The 17699-nt window shown below is 38.0% G+C and overlaps 1 protein-coding gene across 2 annotated transcripts in view; it reads right to left on the bottom strand.

Annotated features, from left to right (window-relative positions):
• The window catches only part of USP12 (ubiquitin specific peptidase 12), a 38881-nt gene that overhangs the window by 14851 nt on the left and 6331 nt on the right, over nt 1-17699 (bottom strand). For both annotated transcript variants that reach the window (XM_056328061.1, XM_056328062.1), the window contains exons 2-4: nt 11424-11504; nt 5402-5615; nt 465-691 (exon numbers count right to left, since the gene is read on the bottom strand). In XM_056328061.1, coding sequence (XP_056184036.1) covers nt 465-691; nt 5402-5615; nt 11424-11504 — 522 coding nt within the window. The remainder of the gene's footprint in view (nt 1-464; nt 692-5401; nt 5616-11423; nt 11505-17699) is intronic.

Here is a 17699-nt window from a genome sequence, read left to right on the forward strand (position 1 = left end):
CCACAGTACCTTGATTTCAGTGGCTTTAAATTTACAAACTAGAAATTGGTGGTAACTGATTCAGAATACTTATTCAAGGAACATATCACTAAGCATGACATTAAGTTATCAAGACATTAAATTTGAGAAGTCAACATCCCAAAGTAGCAGGCTTCATTGCTCTTAGGAATACATAAATTTAGAATTTTCCAACCCAAATTATGAAGTTGATTATGATCACACTGACAAAAATTCAGTTGGGCGTTTTTCTAATATTGACCAAAAGCCTTTCCCTACATTTCACGCATCAGCTGCTGAAATTTTCTAACTAACAACCACCACCAAAAAAAGCAAATGTTCATAGGAACATTAAAATTTCTAAAGAAAAACTGATCTAGCATGTTAGTTTGTTGAAAGAAATTAATCATGAAACAGAGGTTCTGAAACGTGGAAGAATTAGTTTTATGAAGTATATACAGACTTACAGTTTCACATGTAAGACATCTGGTTTCATTAGTTAATGTTCCCTGAAAGATTTCATGAACCCAGGTTGGGTCTGGTGGGCTGTTATTTTCATTGTCGATGTTGCCATTAGGTAAGCGACCATTTTGTTTCTCTTGTTTTCTTTCCTCTTGCAAGATATCCGCAATTGTATTTAAAAGATAGTTTAAGAACTCATGTGCATCCTGTTGCATGTAATTATCAAAAAGCTCTACAAGATAAAACAACAGAATTTCAATTAATTGGTTAGTGCTATACTACAAAAATGTTTTTAAAAGAAGTCAAATTTCAAAACCAGTCTTTATTTCACATCCTGAATCATTCCTGACAACATCAACTCAAAATGTGTACTTTATAAACTAAGCCAAAAACATAGGGGGGGGAAGGACAGGAGGGCATCAGCTTACGAAAAGCTCTCAGCTGATCAGAATCACAGGAGAAGATCAGGTTTGAGATCATCTAAGGAACCTGAAGGCACACAACTCCATGGGAACTGATGAGATGTATCCACAGGTCCCAAAAGAAGTGGCAGATGAAGTAGCTAAAACACTATCCCTCACATCTGAGAAGTTGTGACAGTCCGCTGAAGTTCCCATGGACTAGAAAAGGGGAAATATAACCCTCAATTTTAAAAAGGGGAAAAAAGACGACCCAGGGAACTACAAACCAGTCAGTCCCACCTTGGTGCCCAGCAAAATTATGGAGCAGGTCCTCCTGGAAACTGTGCTAAGGCACATGGAAAATAAGGAGGTGATTGGTGACAGCCATCACAGCTTCACCAAGGACAAATCATGCCTTGTTGTAGCCGGAGTCCAACTCAGTCAGCCTCACACGGGGCACCAAATGTTGCAGCACAATCAAACTAGTAGGCTGTAAGAAGGCTTTACCATTGGTCAGATTCTACTGTCCCTGCTGTATCTCCTTCAGAGGTCAGACCACACTGCTTCTCCTCTACCCAACCCCCCTTACCTCCCCTCCCCTCCCCTCAGTGCTATTTAACCACTTAGCAGAACGAGCTACAGGTGCACATCATCCATGTCAATCAACCCACTGCCTCTGCTGCAAGGCCACAGCTGCGTATTATCAATGCTAACCAACCCACTGCCTTCAGTCCTCTACAATGCCTGACAAATCTGGTGGCTTTTTAAGACAGATGTACAGCATTGGTGGGTAAGGGAAGAGCAAGTGACATCATCTACTCAGACTTGTGCAAAGCATCTGACAGTGTCTTGCCTGACATCCTTCTCTCTAAATTGAAGAGATGTGGATTTTATGGATGGACCACCCCATGGATAAGGAATTGGCTGGATGGTTGTGCTCAAAGAGTTGCAGCCGACAGCTCGATGTCCGAGTGGAGACCATTGATGATGAGTGGCGCTCCTCAGGGGTCGGCATTGGGACCCGCGCTGTTTAACATCTTTGCTGGCAACACGGACAGTGCGACTGAGCGCACCCTCAGCAACTTTGCCAGCGACACCAAGCTGTGTGGTGCAGCCAACACGCTGGAAGGAAGGGATGCCATCCAGAGTGACCTTGACAGGCCTGAGGGGTGGGCCAGTGTGAACCTCATGAAGTTCAACAAGGCCAGGTGCGAGGTCCTGCACATGGGTCAGGGCGATCCCAATCACCAGTACAGGCTGAGTGGGGAATGGACTGACGGCAGCCCTGAGGAGAAAGGCTTGGGAGTGTTGGTGGACAAGAAGGTCAACATGAGCCATCAATGTGCACTCACAGCCCAGAAAGCCAACCGCACCCTGGGCTGCATCAAAAGCAGCGTGGCCAGCAGGTCGAGCGAGGGGATTCTCCCCCACTGCTCCGCTCTCATGAGACCCAGCTGGAGCACTGTGTTCAGCTCTGGGGCCTCCAACAGAAGACAGACATGGACCTGTTGGAGTGGCTCCAGAGCAGGGCCACGAAGACGCTCAGAGGGCTGGAGCACCTCTCCTGTGAAGACAGGCTGAGAGAGTTGGGGTGGTTCAGCCTGGAGAAGAGAAGGCTCCAGGGACACCTTAGAGCAGCCTTCCAGCACCTAAAGGAGCCTACAGGAAAGCTGGAGAGGGACTTTTTGCAAGGGCATGTAGTGACAGGACAAGGGGGAATGGCTTTAAACTGAAAGAGGGCAGATTTAGGTTAGACATTAGGAAGAAATTCTTCCCTGTGAGGGCGGTGAGGCCCTGGCACAGGTTGCCCAGAGCAGCTGTGGCTGCCCCATCCCTGGCAGTGCTCAAGGCCAGGCTGGATGGGGCTGTGAGCAGCCTGGTCTGGTGGGAGGTGTCCCTGCCCATGGCAGGGGGGTGGGACTAGGTGATCTTTAAGGCCCCTTTGTCTTTCAAGAGCTGAAATATTGTTTCTGGAGATTGGTATATGTGGCACCTTTACAACTGGTGGACTTGTTGGCTAGACAGTAATGGATTCACTATCCTTTCTGCTTCATGTTCTCAGTTTGTCAACATTTCTAAGCATGATAATTTTAGGATTAATTCAGTGGAAGGGGAGTAAGTTTCACTGGCACATACTTGCATTGTATAGCAATGATACAAATTAAATCACGAAGTTGAACTCTTTCTTACAAGTTACTCTTTTTTATGTTTTTTTATGTTTATATGACCAGGAATTGTTACAAGGATATTTACCCGCCAATTTCCAAACCATCCTGTATCACTGGCTAACATTATACAAGTCTTCTAGTGTGCAATTACTTCAATTGATTATAACCTGCAATTTGCTTGCAGTTCAAGAATATACTACAAGACTGGCCTTCAGTGGAGGGATAGCTCCCAGGACTGAAAAGATGAATGAAAAAGATACTGAGTGAAGTTTAAGTTTTGAAGTGCATACAGAGACTAAATGGAAGCTTTACTATTATTCACTTGATGGCATCCAAGACTAAACTTCAAATAGAAAAAAAAAATCCATTCCTGAGTTAAGAGCAAAGTAGAGAAAAATTTATGCTCATTTAGATCACTGGGAGAGGTTAAGTATTTCAATAGGTCAGCCAAGAGTATGAACCAAGTATCATGAACTACACGCTAGTTTTGAGAAGAGTAAGTTCAGCTCTGAATCTAGCCAACTGTAATGTCTTTATTTAATCAGGTAAATCAAGGCAGAACAAGGGCTACAAGTCTCATGAGATAAAACACTTCAGAGGTTCTTCACAGCACTGCATCACAGCCCTCCCAGGGCTATGTGCCCAGTCAGTAAATTAGCGTTAAGTACAACAGAATGAAAGCTACACTTTGTTCATTTTATGATTACGATTTAAGCAAACATAATGGTATCCCTTCGGCTGATTTCAAGCCAGCAGCTGCTTCCCAGCCATCTATGCTTTAAGTTCATTAATACATATATGTTATATTAAGACACTGAAAATAAAGATGGAATAGCAGCACTGCAGCCTGGAATACATTAAGATTATGTTCTCAGTCATCACCGTGATATAGCTGGATAGTGACTGGAACAGAATCTAGATCAGTGTTGCATACCTACCTGATTCTTTAACTAACTCTTTGTTAAAGTTCAAAATTATACACCTTTACAGTAAGCGCTTAATAGCATATATTATGTCCATGTAATCACTGCCTGACAATTTGGCCATTTATTTGCAGAAAAGGTATGTATCACCATTAAGAGAGACCCAAAGGGCCAAGAAGAGCTGAACTTTCACACCTGATTTCTCTAATGAAGATTTTTCAATTGCCTTCTCCCACTTAGAATGTTAGAGTCATGACATATTTAAAGATTAAAAAGAACACTTTCTAGAAAGAACTTTATGGCGCCTGTGGTTTACTTTCTGCTTTCCATTTAAGCCATTCTCCACATTTTTCATAGCTAGTCAACATTCTTGGCATAATGAACTATTTCTGTAAATGCATCAAACATACAAGCATACTTACTCAAGTATACGTAAAGAATTGAATGACAGCCTTCTATTCTGCATAGGTAAGAGACTGTACATTACCTGAAAGCTTTTTTTAACAACAATATTACAACTCACGGTGTGCATTTGCTGGAGGGGTCACTTCAAATTAGGAATGTCATTATGAAATCTTATTTCTTGTTTTTACTACAGAGATGGTCATCACAACATTTAAGCACTTTTTTTTTAGTCTGCATATATAGTCTTGGAGAGATTACAACAGTATGAACATGTCTTGCAGCACTGTTAAAAATGGTATCTCATACTGTTTGTTTAAATCTAGCGGTTATTTTTAGAAAAAATGTATATATTTTTTTAATAATAGTGTATCCAAATTGAGTAGAAGACTGCAAGTTTTCATTTATATTTTAACATTGAATTATTTTCTAAAATAGTTTGACCAACTAGCCCTGCAGGTAAGAAACACAAAACGTTAAAAATGTCTGGAAAGCTTCTGATATTTAGGATATCAATTACACTAAAGAAACAAACAAAAAAACAGCCAAAACACTACTTACTGATTTTAAAATTCATCATTAATCCTTTAAAAAGTAAGTCAAGCTAAGTATTGCATAAATTCTAGATTAATTTAAAAATTTGTGAGGTTTTAAGCTAGATTCTTGCAGGGAAGTCTTAACATCCTTTCCACATACTCAGTTTGGGAGACTGATTCTGCATTCGAAAAGTAATGCTTTTTTAAACACAGAACGAAAGTCTTACAGTGACTTTTGATTATAAAAATACAATTCATAGAGAGGCAATATGAGCCAGCAATTTTATAAGCAGCCACTGACAATACTCTCGAGTTCTACAGGAAGAGAGAGACAAAGATTCTCTCTCAAAACGGATCCAGGGTTACCCTTATTCTAGGGTCACCTCTTCTTTATACTGCAGCACCAAGGACACTTTCCCATGCGTAACAAATATGTAGGTATTCCATTATGTCAGCTTCAAAAATAAATCATAATTGCTATCATTATTACATAACAAAAGACAAAAAATTACCGTTTTCTTTTCGTAATCTTGTTATAAATTTCTTGGGAGGTATTACTCCAACTTTTTTCTTCTGGGTGGCTATACTGTGGAAGAGATCAGCTAAGCATGTAAGGAGATTCTCTTTTTTTCTTGGTTGACTCTTGTATGCTAAGACTTTGTCTCGAAACGGTCGACAAAAATAAAGTGCCTGAAGAACTGAATTGCAGTAGCATGTATTCCCAAACTATAAAATAAGAGAGAGGTCTATTAGATTGCATTGTACTACTTTAGAGGGGTAAAATTAAATCCAAAGTATAAGAGAATGCATAAGCAGGGGCACATTTTCTGCAAGTCATTTTTTCTTGACTTTAAGGTGATAGTAAAGCATATTTCTGTTTCACAAAGGATTAACAAGTACACTCTACATAAATGCAAGAAAAACCCAGGTAAATTTGAACAACACTATATAATCGTCTCACTTGTAAATTTCATTTATTAGCCATATTTTGCATTTACTTACCTCAAAATGTTCAACAAATACTACCAATTTCACAGCTCCCAAAATATGCCCAGGTTAAAATACCCATCTACCACAAGTGAGCCACAGCAGTGAAGAACAGGCACAGCATGACCTTGTACTGTAAAGAAATTCAGCTGTAAATTCAGAGCTTCTCAGACACTTCAGAAATTGGATTCTGCAAATCTTACTAGTTGTGTGATCAAAGTCAGAAATAGCTGCTTTAACCTGTTACTACGTTCTCAGTTCTCATTTTAGGGTGACAGGATTGGCATGCAAGAGTTTTCTTAGAACACCGCAACATGGCTTGTTTAGAATTCAAACCTACAGCAACAGTTGGTAGTTTCAAATCAAGGCTGAAAGGAAAAGAATGCCCAGTTTGGACATGGGGATTCTGAAGGAGGATTGGCATGCCGGATTTTTCTTAAAACAATGCAACATGGCTTGTCTAGGATGCAAAGCTACAGCACAGTTGGTAGCTTCAAATCAAGACTGAAAGGAAAAGAACGCACAATTTGGACATGGGCGTTTTGAAGGAGGCAAGCCACTCAATGGAAAGGGGGCAAGCAGAGTCAGCAAGAAAAGCATCCACAACTCCCCTCATACCAGGATACTCCAGGTGTCCCTCTTCCCCAGACTCGTTTCCAGTTCTTAGGCACTTGAGTCCTGTGATCACTGACACTGTCTCCAGCTCACCCCAACACCTCAAACCTCCCTATCACCAGTGTGAAGGTACCATGAGCTGTTGGTGGATAGAGCCACTCTCACTTTATGCTGCCCTCCTCCAGTGAAATCTATTATCTAACATTGAAAGGGTGAGAAAAATCTTTACAAGGCACTCGGCAAGCAATCCACCCTTTCAGCTGCAGTCACTCAGCCTGTGGATTCAAGCAAATACCTACCACACGCGTTGTGTAAAATGTGAAAATAATGTTCATATTTACATTATATTTAAAGATGATAGTACATATGGGTAGCAAATCCTAAGCATATTGTGATGGGGAGACTGTTACATAGCAATATTTGGAGATATTTTAAGAGCAGGTTCTTTCAACAGAAAAAAAGAACTAAAAGCTTTTACTTCTTGGGAATAAAAGGGAAGTAACTGTTCTTTGCTCTCTCCCAATTGAGACAATGACAAACAAGAGCACCATGCAATTAAATCACTAAACTGAAAAATAAGTTGTTTTCCTTTGTTTTAAATTAATGAAATATGAAGAACTACTTTCTAAATACCTGCCACTCAAAAAATGAGTAAGAAGTCTATTTAAAAAAAAAGATATTAAGAAGTCTTAAGATCTCCATAATAAAAAGTGAGGAAATTAACACCCATTACTTTTATTTATTTAAGCTAGGGAAAATGCTTATATTAGCTTCTTTGTGGTCCAAATCTGCACTCAAGTAGGTCAATGAACTTAAGAGGAAAACCAGGGCTTTTTTCCTTAAAGGAAGAAGATGAAATCACACAGAAGTTTATGTCAAAACATTTAATACTGTAAGCTAACTATTTATGAGTTGATAATTAGAACTAGCCATGAAAAGAGAAGTACATTAAAATGTTAAGAAAGTTCTTAAAATTAAATCAAGTGGGAAAAGTGCTAAAATTTCTACAGCAAATGTCAGAAGATGAAAAGGCAGCAAGTTAGAAGTTTTGCAACATTCCAGTTTTAAAAAGGAACAGTCTGATGATAAATTAATTAGAATGGTAAACATCAGTGAGAGATGACCAAAATATGAAGCAATAGGGAATTCAGAAAGCTGCATAAAATTCAGATTAATTTAATATGCATGTTTGTTAACCTATACGCCAGTGGGCAAGAAATAAAAGCAAGCAGACTTAAGTTCATAAAAGGTCTTCTTCACCCAAATTCAGAAAGACAGTAGGCAACAGAAGACTGAATACAAACTCCTGAAGAAAATTCAGTTCACATTTGTTTTATGTCTAAAACATCAGTCTTCATCCCTTCAAAATTTTAAATAGTTTTAAAATAAAAGCTTCTAATCTTTAAAAAATTATAATCCTACCTGTACTGAACAAGGGGAGAAGGGAGGGAGGTTTCTAGACTGAGAAATAGGGAATTTGTTACAGAAATAAATGCTGGCCTTACCACCACCACTACTGTACTTCCCATCTTTGACTCCAATGCAAAAGCACACCCTTCATTTAGAAAACACCAAAGACCTTGCTTCAGTCCCCCCACCCTCCCACCAGGTACTGAACACCTATACTTCTTTCTACTCCCGCTCCTTGGATGCTCAGCCCTAGGCGCCTGCCTCCTCCCGCGCGGGTGGCACTGCCTCAGCACAGCACCCGTACGGTGCGCCAGCTCTGCACAGCGTAACGCAGCGCTTGGGAAGTCCGCCTCAGGACAATGGTAGAGAACTGTTAAGAAAGACCATCACGGTAAATTTGTATCTTAAACTGCCAGCCTGTATGGGTTACCAAAACTCCTCTGTCTCATTCAGGGGAAGGTAATAGAGGTTATATACAGCAGAGCTATTTTAACCCACGTTCTCAACTGGTTTCTTGCTTGCCTCCTTATTTCTGTGAGGACCATCTTAAGATGCATGTATCTAAGAAAAGTAAAAGACCGCATTTTCTCTTTTTTTTCAGTACATACTGTTCTTTTCTAAATTCTGAGAAATCAGATTATTTCCTTTCACAAAAATACTGCACACTTTGTTTCCCACACACACCCCTTTCTATTTTTTAATTCCTAAGTCAAAGTTACAACACCCAAACCAGTATGAAAATTACAAAAAAAAAAAGAAAAAAAAGAGACACAATCAGGAAAGTTGCAACAAAACCACCACATACTCACTAAGGCTTAGAGCCTTATAGTTTACTCTTCTGATGCAACATACAACTGGAAAGAAACTTGGCTGTTGAACCCCACAGATCTACAAACACAAACAAGAGATCTACAAGAACTTGGATCTACTTGGAACACTGTCTTTGTGCAGCTCTAGGGTTCCTCCCAACTCTGACGCACTGGCAGCACTGACAACCTTTTATTTGTTGCAGTGGGCCATACCAGTAAACAGGATTTCTCCAAACACGCATATCCATTGCAAGAGACTGAATAACCAGAATTTCTTCTCTAGAAGTCTAGGAAACTGCTGAAGAGCTACCAGAGTAGCTCTTACTAGACGACAAACATTCACTACTTCATACTCACTGGATAAAATCATTGATTTAACTTGCAAAGCACATGCATTTGAATAGTTCACATTACTGCACTGTAGAGGGAAAGAATGAATAATGACAGACAGACTTGATGTTCCCGACTGTCCATGAGCATGAGACAACATACTATTAACATTTCCACCCTATCATGTGTCCCAAGCATTTCCTGATTCTGTGATTTAGTGAATGGCATTGTCCTTTCAATGCCTAAGCTGAATTCTGCATTTAAAGCTTTCACTGACAGATTCAAACATCCCATCAAACATCTGGTCTCCCACGTGTGTCCCATAATTGCCCTTTCTTACTTCTCCTTTTACCTCTCAAATTGTTCTTTCAGCACATCCTCTGAATAAAACCTAGATCTTTCCACAAAGCTGGAACGGAGGTAAGACTGTGCTTCTACCTTCTCTTCTTTTACACTACATTTACCACAAACATCTCTGTATCAGAACTGTCATCTTTAAAATCCTGTCCTGCATTCCAGACATCTCAAATGGCTAGCTATCACACAGTTAGAAGAGAGCTATTGATTTCCACATTATCTCCATTTTTTCCATTTACTCTTGACAAAGTTAGGACAAACAAAATCTATAAACAAATTAGAAAAGTTTAGCAGTAAATGTGAATGAACCTCTAAGAAATTCATTTCTTGTGATTGCTATAAAACAATCTGAGAAATCAATGAAGGCAAAAATTGTGAATTCTATCACTTCTCAATCTAATAGTACTCAATTTATTATCTAATTATCTAACGTTTCTTTTAATTATCAGTAGCTGCCATTCTTTCTGAATGACCACTGGCCATAATTTGTTAATGAAGCAACCTTTCCTCTTCCTGATAATTTAAATCCTGTAATAATACACATTCATGGCATATATACTGTGTTAGTAAACACCATCTGTAGAACAGGTGTGAAAGCAGTCCAAGCAACAATGTGGCTGAATTTCCTTAACCAACCACTGTACCTGAAAAACGCAGCACCAGCGTGCCATAGATGTAATGGAAACCCATTACTATTTGTTACACATAAAACTTTCATTGTTTAAAGCTAAAATATGCAACATTCCTATATTGCACAGAAAGTTAAGAGCACTCTGAGGTATCTTAGCTGCCCGCCTCTTATGTGTATGGTTGAGGGCAATGACTTAAAGAAAGATCTCCCCTGAAATTTCCTACTCCCTCTGGACTACAGAAACAGAATTTCTTGATAATTCATTACATATTAGGAAGATTGCCCTTTACTGAACCTTTCCTCAAGTGTACAAAATATGTAAAATTTCAAGATGAGGCATATAATACAACTTTACTGTTAAGTCTTAAATCCTATCTGGACTTGGGCAAGACATTAGGAAGCCAGATTATCTATCAATAGAATAACAGATTTTAGAAAAGACAAGACTAGCATTGATGGAAAGCTTAAGCTCTGCTACCAAACTAACAAGGATTAACAGTTAAACTAGTGTATTTCCTCTTTTCAGAGAAACAACACCTCATTTTGAAGGTATTTCAATTTTCATGAGAAAGGAAAAAAATCACCAATTTAAGTCATGGCATTTGAGATGCAAGTAAATCAGCTTATCAGTAAGAGTGTTCACTGACTGCAGTGTGTACTTGGATTGCAGACTCTCACACCATGTCCCAGTGCTAAGACCCTAGAGGTAGAGACCTATGTTATCATAGCAGGACAGCATTAGAACTCATTTTCATTAAGAAAAGCGAGATGATAGCCCTTGTTAAATCAATTTAGTTTAAACACATACATTCTGAAGCCCCAGTTTAGTATTTCATTTCAGATTAATTCAATTTCTAACAAGACATACTTTTCACTGGTAATGCCAGAAATATAAATTTAAATTATTCCTTAAAACTAATGATTGAATCAAACAATTCAGTATGTTTTTTCCACCACTGCTTTCCCCTTTGGGTTCAGTATTTTTTTTAAATCTTAATACAAACAGCAGATGTGAACACTTCATGTCATCAACAGCCTCTCTCAGATTTTTTCCTTTTACTGTATTTACTCACTTAGATTGGCATATTATGAACTACAAGCTGTATATTTTAAACAGGTTTTTTTAAGACATACATTTTAATAGCAAGAGTGTAATTTTAAAAATACCCTACAATTAGAAAATGAAATAAAGTAGTAAGTACAGAGTCCAATTTAACAGTTATTTCAGTAGTATATTTCAACAAATACACTGAATATTGAAACACATTTCAATAACTGTGTATATTTGATGACTATATCTTTCCGTGTTCTAATTATTCACTCAGTCATTGTTCTGTAATTTAACAAATCCACTTGTGGCATTTCAAAGTAATGAAGTTAGGGACTGAAACTTACATTAACCAAACCAAAATAGTGCTCATTGACTGGAAATTGTTCCGGACCAATCTCTTTCTCCAAAGCTGAGGCATTGGCGCCCTAGAAAAATCAAAAGCAGTAAAAAAAATATTAGCATTGCAACTATGTACAGAGTGAATTTAACTAGTTGAGGGAAAAAAAAAAAAAAGGTGAAGTATTTTGCCAAAGATAAACGACCAAAAACCAACCAACCTACCAAAAAAAAAAAACCAACCCAGAAAAACTGGTCACAACTATATACCTTGCTAACACCAAACCAGCATCATCAGATCTCAAACCACAAAACTTCTGGTTTCCTAAACTTACTTACACTGAAGCTCTCTCAGTCACAAGAGATGAAAACAAAAATAACTAAACAGTTATTGACTAAATACTGAAAACAGATAAAACACCTTCCTGTGTGTACCCTGGGGTGGTGGTATAGAAAGTGGAGTTTGTGACGCAGCTCAACAATCATACATAGCAAATTAACCAAACTTGTTTAGTCAGTCTGTTGCTTAAAGCAAGGAGAAGTTTGTTGGCAGGATATTAGGTGTGAGTGTAGAAAAAAAAAAAATCAGTCCTTTGACCTCTCTGTCGATTTGTACTCTCAGGATGTTTAGGCTGTTCACAAAACCATTTCACACAGGTCTTAAAGGAGACAACAAGTCTTCTGTGCTATAACTTAATGCTTACATACCTATAATAAAGAATCTAACACTCTTCCACCACAAGAAAATGATTTCAGTATAATCCAAGATCCCTTAGAGATATGTTTCCAAATATGTTCTGTTCAAAAAACATCTTCAAGTTAGGTAATTTTAATGTATTTTCATGCAATTGTGCTGTTTTGCTGTTCTGTATTTCTTATTTTCAGAGTGGGCCTTCTTTAATAACAATTGTATTATTAATAAATGCATTAAATTGCCCATGGCAGGGGGGTTGGAACTAGATGATCTTTAAGAGCCCTGCCAACCCAAACCATTCTATGATTCTATGACAATATAGTATTGCAAAGCAAGTGATACAAGGCCAAATGGAGAGCTCCTCTTAAGAAGTGTAATTTTCATACTGTAGAGTACATTCCAGAAAAAGTTAAGAAATGCAGATTGCTCACAGGAAGCAAAAAGACTGGTCTGTTCTGCATACAATGAAAATGTAAAATGTTCAGAGTACTTTGCTAAATACCTTGAACTTTGTAAAATTTAAAGACAACATAGAACAGTTAGTTTTGTTGTGCATTACAAATGCTGCAGCCTTTGCCCAGCAGTATCTGTTGAGTCTGATCCTCAAAAAGCAAGTCAGAGAAGGAAACTTTGTTTACTGTGGTTCCAACCAGTGGCTGTTGACTGAGCTGGTGCAATAAGCACTGGCTTTCAAATGAAACGTGGATTTTTTTTATTTAGAGACAGAAAAAACTCTACTTTGGAAAACTGAGAGAACAAATAAAACCCACTTTCTAATGAGTTCTTACACTGCTTTTAGAGAAAAGCAAATGTATCCAACTCTAAATTCCTTTTGTTGCATACAACATCACTGATATTTATATATCCTCTATCAAACTAATACATGAGCATGAATATTCCAGTCTAAAGTCAGGTCAAAGTGAAGCTAAAATTGTATATAGTATACAGCAAAGAATCTTAAAAACAGATGCAACTCCTTCCCAACAAGTTAGTTCTTTACACTAAAGATGTAGCAAATAGCCCTGGATATTATAACAATAAAATTAATTCAAAATCACTACCTGCATTAAAAACAGCATGCAGGATTTCACAGATTAATTACAGATGGGGGAGGGGGGTACCAATTTAAAATTAGAACTGTATCAAAATGTATAAAATTAAAATGGAACTCTATTATGTGGTATCTGACATGACGTGATTGTGGTACTGCAAAACTTGAGTTAGTGAGAACTTGAGTGGTTACACAATCTAGCTTAGTAGTTCTGAAACTGGAAACACACGGTCAAAGGCCCATGAGGAGGTGACAACTTTAACTCGAATAGAGCAAAAGATACCGTAACTACACTTGAGACAGTACAGCTCTGTTCCACTCACAACACAGCCCAGCTGCTTTTTCATCAGTCATATCCCCTGCAACTATCCAGTATAAGGCCTCTCCTTTACTGGGGACTTGGCTGCAGGGCTTACTACTTTAGAAGCTGTTCTCAAATAGTGATGTTGGTGGTAAGGAAAAAAGGTATAAAACCTCGTTTAAGATTCAAGCACTCCACAACTTCTGAATATTTAGTTTAGCAGCCTTACTGAAATATGTCCACCAGCTCTGGAAAGGTGGATACTTACAAAAAAAAAACCCTAGGAAAAAAAAACCCAACAGAACTGTGGAGGCATTTTTATCCTGTTATTAAAATCTCTACTTCTTTAAAAATAAATTCAAGAGCAGGCTTCTAGGAAATTCTTTTCTCTTTTTAACGCTAGGGTTGAGTAGCTGCTCAGTGTCCTGTCTTTGGAAGGAAGAGTATTACGGTATGAACTTTGATGTTTCTGTTTTGTATGGATGTGAACACTGTATTTTGTTTTCTAGCACAACAAAGATCCTGACTTGGCAATAAGACAGACATGCTATGGATATTCCAGTATTGTTATTGTTTTCTGATTATTCAAGGCTGTTTCATTCAAGGTTTAGACTTCCACATGGTTTCAGAGCACAGCATTACCTATGTTTGAATGCAATTGTTTATGGATGTTTTAAAACAGCAAGGATGTTTTACACCAATATAAAAACCTTCAAGCTACTTAGACTTCCCTCTGCAGCAATCTTTTTTGTCTCTCATACAGGATGTTATTCCTCCCCACAAAGTAAACATTTATATTGTGCACAGCGAGTTGGTTGCAGAGGGAAAACACAGTACGCAGCAGGGGCACGAAAGAGTACCCTAAAATGCAAGTTCACATCTGACTCATAAAAGCTATTTCAAAACCTAACTATCCCTCACTGCAAAACATTTCCATTTGTTATGACAGTACACATTATCAGTCCCAGCTGACTCCTTCATTATACAAATACAGATGCAGATGGGAACACTGTGGCACCACCAACTAGTACGGTATCATATCAGCTTTTGGACAGGAGGACAGCAGAGGTTCAAGGCAGAAGTGGAGTCCACCTCTTTTCCATCAGCCAAGATGGACTTGGGAGATTTCAGCCTGTGATGCACACTGCAGAGTATAGAATTACTTCCTCTGCCACTTAACTGGGATGCGGGAAGACCCCCAGATGAACCCCTCTTTGGGGGGGCTCACTGCACAACCCATACAATAGGTGCTCAGCCCCCACGCAGCAACTCGGTTTTGACATTGTGCAGGGGAAAGGAACACTGTCAGCTTCAGTTAGTACACCCACTACCCTTCTGACTGGAAGCACGCAAGGTCATTACCCAGAAGTGGGAAGGAACAGAGACACAACAGAAGTCCAAAAAAGCCAATATTGCAACAGTACCAGCATTTACCAGTTGTTGCATCACATTAGTATAAAACCTCTACATCCCCAAACACTGCCTTACATTATCCTCCTTCCAGCACAGAGTACTTACACAGGTATACAGAACACGTATTTGTCATAGTTATACAAAGTGGGAAAGTCTGCAACTAAGGTGTATATACAGGAACACAACGTGAAAACAAGATTTGCCTAGCTTTTATTTGTTATAGAAATTGATCCTGGAAACAATGTTAAAGTATCAACTTACAAAGAGTGTTCTCACACACAGTGGAAGTTTGGTGTAAAGCTGAACTACTGTACACTTCACCCTGTGTTTAACTTCAAACTGATAGGAGAGAAATCATGAGTAAACTTAGTTTAACCATGTTCAAATCAGTGCAACATTTACTGCTTATCTCTCCCACCAAGTTAAAGGCTATACTATGGATTTATAAAAATCCCCTTAGATGCTAATTTCTTAATGAAGGGATAAGGATCTGTGTTTACCATGGAAGGCCCTTAATTAAATTTCTCAATTTTAATTTTCAAAAGAGCTTGAGGTTTCTATAAATTAACACATTTAACCTTAACAAAATGAGTGTTATTTCAGTTTATGGAATCAAAGCCCAGAAAACACAGCAGGGAAGTGTAGTATCTTTTAATTAAGTGCAGTTGAATTTTCTTGATTTAAGTTTTACAAATATACTCTCCCAAAGTTCTAAAATAAACTAAAAAAACCCTGATACTGTACATTTCAATAGAAAAGGTAAAAAACCCCACCAACATAAAGTGCAGACATTTGTTTGTTTAGTTTTTCACTTGCTAAAGCAATAATATTGTTAAATGTCATTTCCACTTCTATTATTGCCTTTTCTCACTGCCTTAGAGGTCACACTATCGTGGTGCTACACATTGAACTAGTACTCCTGAGACACACTAACAGCTAACATATGGATAAGCTAACTAAAGCCAATCTGTAAAGCATACTTGGTGCTTATGTTCTGGCACACACACGTTGGGTTTCAGACGGTTTTTGCCAGATTAGCTCTAGGCTGTCTCTGCGACTGAACACCCAGCTGCAGCTGGACCACGTTGTTTGATTTAGTTTCCTCCAAAAGGAATCTAATTTGTGCACTCTAAGACCATCCCAAGATGCAAACCAAAGGATGGTAAACTGGAATTCCTGGCAGAACTTCAGAATTCCACACACCTTACGTTGCCTAAAACACTAATGAAAATGCACCCAGCACTTGTCTAAAGGGCAAAAAAAAGCGCCCCCCTGTATTAAAAATACTGTCTAAAAACAAGGCAGCAAGCAGGCAAACAATTGCAGTTTAAGTGTCCTACCTGGTTATTATTCAGCCTAGGAGGCAGCATTTCTTTTGCAAAGACTTGATTCATAACCAGCCTAACGTGCTCTGAAGATTACACTGGTGCTTTACTGGGGTGGGACAGCGGGGTTGATCTACCCCTTTCTAGAATAAATAGCAGTTCATAACTTGGCAGGTCATCTTTTAAGTAGTTTATCAGCTTTATTGAATTGTAAATTTCCTGAGTAAATCCAAAAATTTCACCTTTAAAAGAAATTTCTTATCTCAAAACTTACATTTGTTGTCAAAATTCTGAAGATCCATTTCTCACAGACATTATACTAGATCCTCTCCTACAATGCCCTCCACCTCCCTCAAGAAGCAAGGAATAATAAAGCTAAAAGGTGACTCACATAACTAAACCCTGTTGCATAGGTATATGTAAGACCAATTTCTTCAAAATGACCTTAGCTATAGGTAAGTGAACAACAACAAAAAAAAACCCAACCCAAAACCCAGAACTTTTACTCTTCCTAAGTGACAGAAAAGCATTACAAGTAAAAGGGAAACTCAGTAACCAGGAATAGCAATGTTTTCCTAAACAAGAATAAAATATTAGAAATGTAAAATTGTAATTCAAAAAAATAAATCTCAGTATAGAGGCATTCATTTACTAGTGCTTTTTTTTTTGCACCATATATTAAAAGACTCTTTCTTGTTTGTGTCACTAGTGAAAGTATACAGATTTTCACAGCATACGCTAATTAATGCACCGTATTAACTAAAAAGACTGATGGAATCTTCTGTTAAAGAAGAATTACATAAAGTTACTCTTTCAGTTATGTTTTATCAGAATATGTGAATTCATACTTTCCTGTGTATTTATCTGAATCTGTATTAACAACAAACAGAATAGCTACATTAAATCAGTTTATATCTGTTGTTTCAACTGCAATCAAAATGGAAATGCAATTATTTTGATACTGTTTCTAGCCCAGGAAGCAGAAATGAAATATGCTGAGTGGGATTCAGTAATCCTCACTGTTCATTTATTTGCAAAAGAACACACGTTAGTAATACACTAACTATGAAATATTTGGGTAGTTTCAGTTCACGTTTTTAAAATATTTACAAATAAGTGTTATTTTCTTAATTAATTCATTTCAGACATAGTCCAGTATATTCTAATCATGTGGAGCTAAGACAAAAGAATTTTTATCAAGTACAAAAAAAACCATCTCTGCCTGGGCAAGGAAAATGATAGCATAGCACAAAATTATCTTCTCTTCACATTTGGTATGTCTACCAAACCCATCCTGCTGAGCCCCATGAAGCATACACAACGTATTTTCCTTCACAGCAATTAAATATAGTCTTACTTCCTTCTGTTTTGAATACTGGATTAAAAGATAAATTACTTTCACACATGAAGATGAGACTTGGAGAATTAGATCTCTGGGCTTGGCTCTTTCATGGAATAGACCTTTAAAACATGACAAGATGTAATGATGCTTCTACAGTT

This window comes from Falco biarmicus, chromosome 2, assembly GCF_023638135.1.
Source record: "Falco biarmicus isolate bFalBia1 chromosome 2, bFalBia1.pri, whole genome shotgun sequence".
NCBI lineage: Eukaryota > Metazoa > Chordata > Aves > Falconiformes > Falconidae > Falco > Falco biarmicus.